Genomic DNA, 7,500 nt, shown 5'->3' on the forward strand with positions numbered 1-7,500 from the left:
GTGTTTTTCAACCTTTTTTGAGCCAAGGTACATTTTTTTCATTGAAAAAATCTCGAGGCACACCACCAGCCAAACATGTTAAAAAATGATACTCTGTAGCCTATATTAACAATATAGTCATTCTCATCAAAGTGTCTTGAATAGGAATCAAATAAACACAAAGAATAAAGGACTTTATCATCATTTATATTTCTTCTTTCAAATAAAAAGTGCACTTAACATGTCCACTTTAAACAACAACAATGTGGTCTTAAAGGTAGTAGAAAACGTCAAAGTGTTTTGCAAACTCTAATTCTGTCCAAAATCATAAATTACCAGGAATACAGAAATATAGTGCTTATTATGACAGAAGCAATAATATTTGGGAAAGATTTCACTGATCTACACTGAGAAATATGAAGAGTTACATGTACAACATGTCAATCTCAGTGTATTTTACTCACTCAGTGTGAAACCTGTGCCTGTTTGGATGAACAAAGAGCTGATGTCCTGGCAGGAACTGAAGAAAGACACACACACGAAGCTCTTCCTCAACAGCTCTCAGTCGCTCTCTGTTTTTAGTTTTGATGGCAGTCAGGCTTGAGAAGCTCACCTCACACAGATATGTCGTGGAAAATGGGAGCAATGTCACAATAGCTTTGTTTGCCAGAATGGGGAACTCCTTGGCAGCAGTCAACCAAAAACTGTCCTAAGGTAGATCAGCAAAGCTTAGCTTCAGACCACGATTTTGTCTCAGTTCAGTTAGTTCCTCCTGCTCCTGCAAAGTCATGTCCTTTCCAAAAACTGCTGAGCTGTATGGGTCCCTAACCCAGTCAGGGCCATCAGTGTAGGCTGAAGAGAAATAAAATGACATCTTCTCCTGGAGAGTTTTCAGATGTTTACTAATGATCTCACACAGTGCAGCAGTGTGAACATCTTGCCATTTCTTGGTGAGTGGAAACATTTCAAGGTTGCCACTTTCCACATGTTGTTGCCAGAGGTGCACCTTTGAACGGAAGCCATTTATTTTATCCGTACTTGTGAGCAGGTTTTCATTCCGGCCTTGCATTCGTGTGTTCAGTTCATTCAGATGATGAAAAATATCCGCCAGATATGCCAGCCTTGCACACCACTCATCACTTGCAAGCAGTTTTGCGTAATCGGACCCCTCATTTGTCAGGAACACCTTGAGTTCCTCCAGCAGCTCATACACACGGGCCAGCACCTTGCCGCGCGACAACCATCGGACCTCCGTGTGAAACAACAAGGCTTTATGCTCCGCTCCCATTTCCTCACACAAAGACGCAAATATGCGGCTTTTCACAGGTCGTGTCTTTACAAAGTTTACAATGCCCACAACATCATCCAACACAGGGGCTAGTTCTGCTGGTAAAGTCTTGGCAACGAGGGCCTCACGGTGTAAGAAACAGTGCGTAACTATCACATCTGGGTTTGTTTCCTTCACTCTGCTAACGAAGCCTTTGGTGCGCCCGACCATGGCTGCGGCTCCATCAGTGCAGACACCCGTGCAGTTTTCCCACTTAAGTCCTCCTTTTTCGAGATACTCTGATGTGACCCGAAAAATTTCCTCTCCCGTGGTTCTTTCTGGCAAAGCCTTGCAAAACAGAAAGTTTTCTCTGATTACGTCTCCATCCACAAAACGCACATTGGCCAAGAGTTGAGCATGTCCACTAATATCCGTGGACTCGTCAAGTTGCAGCGCAAATTTCTCACTGATACGAATCTTTTCCAAAACCACACTTTCGATGTCGGCAGACATGTCATCAATACGTCTGGCAATTGTGTTATCTGAGAGAGGGACTTTGGCTACTTCTTTAACTGCTTCAGGTCCCAGCATCTCATTTACAATGGCTTTGCAGGCGGGTAATATTAATGTCTCTGCCACAGTGTGGGACCGTTTGGATTTAGCTACAAGTTCAGCTACGTGGTAGCTAGCTTTAAGGGCTCTCTCATTTACCTTTGTGGTTTTTCTCATAAATGTTGCCTGTTTCTCCGTGTGTTCACGCAGGCGAACAAAATACTCCTTATTCTTGTTTTGAAGCGACGGGTGTTTCGTTTGGAGATGGCGTTTAAGCTTGCTTGGTACCATAGCACTGTTGGATAGCCTCTCGCCACACACCAAGCACAACGGGATCGGTGTCGTTGCATCCCCGGTGGAAGTAAATCCAAATGAAACGTAACTCTCGCTGTATTGCCTCGAGCTCACCGTCTTTGCTTTCTTTCCTCCACTCATACTAAGGCCTTCTTCTGGGTCCGAATTTTGTCCAGGGCCCAGTTCGGAATTGGCATTTTTCCTCTTCAAAAACTTCTCCATCACTTTCACCGTAGTCTCGCTTACCCACAATGCTTTTACCGCCAGCGGTCACTTTCATGCCTCACTAATTCTCTTGTCTCAACGTACAATGCAATTCGCTACCCGCTGCCATCTAGTGTTATGGAAGAGTTTTACATGATTACGCTCTCAGTCACGACTACCGCAGCACGGACACTCGACAATGGTATATTATTTGCAGATAATAATTTTTTTTTTTTCAAAAAATTTTTTTTAGACCAATTAGGTGAAATTGGATAATTTCCCACGGCACACCTGACGATCTCTCACGGCACACTAGTGTGCCGCGGCACAGTGGTTGAAAAACACTGCACTAACACGTCCCAATGAGCACGGCACAGAAACAGGAGCAGGAACTAGTTTGCATGTTGTCTCGTCGGGAGAGATGCGCCACCGGTAAGCTGCTGTTTTGGTCCATTGAGCGAGCCGCGGTTTGAGTTTGCTTGTGTGTTTATGTTGCACTGTAGTGTGTGTGTGTGTGTGTGTGTGTGTGTGTGTGTGTGTGTGTGTGTGTCTGTCTCTCACCTGTCTGTCTCCCACCTGTCTCTCTCTCACCTGTCTCTCTCTCACCTGTCTGTCTCTCACCTGTCTGTCCCTCACCTGTCTCTCTCTCACCTGTCTGTCTCTCACCTGTCTGTCCCTCACCTGTCTGTCTCTCACCTGTCTGTCCCTCACCTGTCTGTCTCTCACCTGTCTGTCTCTCACCTGTCTGTCCCTCACCTGTCTGTCTCTCACCTGTCTCTCTCTCACCTGTCTGTCCCTCACCTGTCTGTCTGTCTCTCACCTGTCTCTCTCTCACCTGTCTGTCTCTCACCTGTCTGTCTCTCACCTGTCTGTCTCTCACCTGTCTGTCCCTCACCTGTCTGTCTCTCACCTGTCTGTCTCTCACCTGTCTGCCTCTCACCTGTCTGTCTCTCACCTGTCTGTCTCTCACCTGTCTCTCTCTCACCTGTCTCTCTCTCACCTGTCTGTCCCTCACCTGTCTGCCTCTCACCTGTCTGTCTCTCACCTGTCTGTCTCTCACCTGTCTGTCCCTCACCTGTCTCTCTCTCACCTGTCTCTCTCACCTGTCTCTCTCTCACCTGTCTCTCTCTCACCTGTCTGCCTCTCACCTGTCTGTCTCTCACCTGTCTGTCTCTCACCTGTCTGTCTCTCACCTGTCTCTCTCTCACCTGTCTCTCTCTCACCTGTCTGTCTCTCACCTGTCTCTCTCTCACCTGTCTGTCTCTCACCTGTCTGTCCCTCACCTGTCTGTCTCCCACCTGTCTCTCTCTCACCTGTCTCTCTCACCTGTCTCTCTCTCACCTGTCTGTCTCTCACCTGTCTGTCTCTCACCTGTCTCTCTCTCACCTGTCTGTCTCTCACCTGTCTGTCTCTCACCTGTCTGTCTCTCACCTGTCTGTCCCTCACCTGTCTGTCTCTCACCTGTCTGTCTCTCACCTGTCTGTCCCTCACCTGTCTCTCTCTCACCTGTCTCTCTCACCTGTCTCTCTCTCACCTGTCTGCCTCTCACCTGTCTGTCTCTCACCTGTCTGTCTCTCACCTGTCTCTCTCTCACCTGTCTCTCTCTCACCTGTCTGTCCCTCACCTGTCTGTCTCTCACCTGTCTGTCTCTCACCTGTCTGTCTCTCACCTGTCTGTCCCTCACCTGTCTCTCTCTCACCTGTCTGTCTCTCACCTGTCTCTCTCTCACCTGTCTCTCTCTCACCTGTCTCTCTCTCACCTGTCTCTCTCTCACCTGTCTCTCTCTCACCTGTCTGTCTCTCACCTGTCTGTCTCTCACCTGTCTGTCTCTCACCTGTCTGTCTCTCACCTGTCTCTCTCTCACCTGTCTGCCTCTCACCTGTCTGTCTCTCACCTGTCTGCCTCTCACCTGTCTGTCTCTCACCTGTCTGTCTCTCACCTGTCTCTCTCTCACCTGTCTCTCTCTCACCTGTCTGTCCCTCACCTGTCTGTCTCTCACCTGTCTGTCTCTCACCTGTCTGTCTCTCACCTGTCTGTCCCTCACCTGTCTCTCTCTCACCTGTCTGTCTCTCACCTGTCTCTCTCTCACCTGTCTCTCTCTCACCTGTCTCTCTCTCACCTGTCTGCCTCTCACCTGTCTGTCTCTCACCTGTCTGTCTCTCACCTGTCTCTCTCTCACCTGTCTCTCTCTCACCTGTCTCACCTGTCTGCCTCTCACCTGTCTGTCTCTCACCTGTCTGTCTCTCACCTGTCTCTCTCTCACCTGTCTCTCTCTCACCTGTCTGTCCCTCACCTGTCTGTCTCTCACCTGTCTGTCTCTCACCTGTCTGTCTCTCACCTGTCTGTCCCTCACCTGTCTCTCTCTCACCTGTCTCTCTCACCTGTCTCTCTCTCACCTGTCTCTCTCTCACCTGTCTGCCTCTCACCTGTCTGTCTCTCACCTGTCTGTCTCTCACCTGTCTGTCTCTCACCTGTCTCTCTCTCACCTGTCTGTCTCTCACCTGTCTCTCTCTCACCTGTCTCTCTCTCACCTGTCTCTCTCTCACCTGTCTGCCTCTCACCTGTCTGTCTCTCACCTGTCTGTCTCTCACCTGTCTCTCTCTCACCTGTCTCTCTCTCACCTGTCTGTCCCTCACCTGTCTGTCTCTCACCTGTCTGTCTCTCACCTGTCTGTCTCTCACCTGTCTCTCTCTCACCTGTCTGCCTCCCACCTGTCAGTCTCTCACCTGTCTGCCTCTCACCTGTCTGTCTCTCACCTGTCTGTCTCTCACCTGTCTGTCTCTCACCTGTCTGTCTCTCACCTGTCTGTCCCTCACCTGTCTCTCTCTCACCTGTCTGTCTCTCACCTGTCTCTCTCTCACCTGTCTCTCTCTCACCTGTCTGTCTCTCACCTGTCTGTCTCTCACCTGTCTCTCTCTCACCTGTCTCTCTCTCACCTGTCTGTCCCTCACCTGTCTGTCTCTCACCTGTCTGTCTCTCACCTGTCTGTCTCTCACCTGTCTCTCTCTCACCTGTCTGTCTCTCACCTGTCTCTCTCTCACCTGTCTGTCTCTCACCTGTCTGTCTCTCACCTGTCTCTCTCTCACCTGTCTGCCTCTCACCTGTCTGTCTCTCACCTGTCTGTCTCTCACCTGTCTGTCTCTCACCTGTCTCTCTCTCACCTGTCTGTCTCTCACCTGTCTCTCTCTCACCTGTCTGTCTCTCACCTGTCTGTCTCTCACCTGTCTCTCTCTCACCTGTCTGCCTCTCACCTGTCTGTCTCTCTCACCTGTCTGTCTCTCACCTGTCTGTCTCTCACCTGTCTCTCTCTCACCTGTCTCTCTCTCACCTGTCTGTCTCTCACCTGTCTCTCTCTCACCTGTCTGTCTCTCACCTGTCTGTCTCTCACCTGTCTGTCTGTCTTCAGACCTTTTATCACGGTGAATCGATCAAAGTGAACGTAGAAATCACCAACTCATCGAGCAGGAACATCAAGGACATCAGTGTGTCGGGTAAACAACAACAACAACAACAACATCACTAACGACAACAACAACGACAACAACAACGACAACAACAACAACAACAACAACGACAACAAAACGACAACGACAACAACAACAACAACGACAACAACAACGACAACAACAACGACAACAAAACGACAACGACAACAACAACAACAACGACAACAACAACGACAACAACAACGACAACAAAACGACAACGACAACAACAACAACAACAACGACAACAACAACGACAACAAAACGACAACAAAACGACAACGACAACAACAACAACAACGACAACAACAACGACAACAACAACAACAACGACAACAACAACGACAACAACAACGACAACAAAACGACAACGACAACAACAACAACAACGACAACAACAACAACAACAACAACGACAACAAAACGACAACGACAACAACAACAACAACGACAACAACAACGACAACAACAACGACAACAAAACGACAACAACAACGACAACAACAACACAACGACAACAACAACAACAACGACAACAACAACAACAACGACAACAACAACAACAACAACGACCACGTTTGTGTTTCTTCTTTGTTCAGTGGAGCAGGTGACAAACGTCGTCCTTTACTCCAACGATAAATACGTCAAATCAGTCGCCAAAGAAGAGACCAGGTGAGTTCAGCTGTGCTCACACGCACGCCGTCACACGCACGCCGTCACACGCACGCCGTCACACGCACGCCGTCACACGCACGCCATCACACCGCCGTCACACGCACGCCATCACACCGCCGTCACACGCACGCCATCACACGCACGCCGTCACACGCACGCCATCACACGCACGCCATCACACGCACGCCATCACACGCACGCCATCACACGCACGCCATCACACGCACGCCATCACACGCACGCCATCACACGCACGCCGTCACACCGCCATCACACGCACGCCATCACACGCACGCCGTCACACGCACGCCGTCACACGCACGCCATCACACGCACGCCATCACACCGCTGTCACACGCACGCCATCACACGCGGTCCCCCCTGGTTACTTCCTGTGATGCTTTTATTGTGAAAGTGAAGCCCCATGTGTGTCTGCAGCGATGCGGTCCCCCCTGGTTACTTCCTGTGATGCTTTTATTGTGAAAGTGAAGCCCCATGTGTGTCTGCAGTGATGCGGTCCCCCCTGGTTACTTCCTGTGATGCTTTTATTGTGAAAGTGAAGCCTCATGTGTGTCTGCAGCGATGCGGTCCCCCCTGGTTACTTCCTGTGATGCTTTTATTGTGAAAGTGAATCCTCATGTGTGTCTGCAGTGATGCGGTCCCCCCTGGTTACTTCCTGTGATGCTTTTATTGTGAAAGTGAAGCCTCATGTGTGTCTGCAGTGATGCGGTCCCCCCTGGTTACTTCCTGTGATGCTTTTATTGTGAAAGTGAATCCCCATGTGTGTCTGCAGTGATGCGGTCCCCCCTGGTTACTTCCTGTGATGCTTTTATTGTGAAAGTGAAGCCCCATGTGTGTGTGCAGTGATGCGGTCCCCTCTGGTTACTTCCTGTGATGCTTTTATTGTGAAAGTGAAGCCTCATGTGTGTCTGCAGTGATGCGGTCCCCCCTGGTTACTTCCTGTGATGCTTTTATTGTGAAAGTGAATCCCCATGTGTGTCTGCAGTGATGCGGTCCCCCCTGGTTACTTCCTGTGATGCTTTT

At 49.5% G+C, this 7,500-nt stretch overlaps 1 protein-coding gene across 1 annotated transcript in view; it reads left to right on the forward strand.

Annotated features, from left to right (window-relative positions):
* LOC310947103 (S-arrestin-like) overlaps positions 1 to 7,500 on the forward strand; it is a gene marked incomplete at its 3' end in the record, with an annotated part of 36,893 nt that overhangs the window by 26,555 nt on the left and 2,838 nt on the right. The window contains exons 8-9 of the mRNA XM_083913771.1: positions 5,703 to 5,787; positions 6,381 to 6,453. Coding sequence (XP_083769897.1) covers positions 5,703 to 5,787; positions 6,381 to 6,453 — 158 coding nt within the window. The remainder of the gene's footprint in view (positions 1 to 5,702; positions 5,788 to 6,380; positions 6,454 to 7,500) is intronic.

This window comes from Echiichthys vipera, assembly GCF_963691815.1.
Source record: "Echiichthys vipera genome assembly, chromosome: 5".
NCBI lineage: Eukaryota > Metazoa > Chordata > Actinopteri > Perciformes > Trachinidae > Echiichthys > Echiichthys vipera.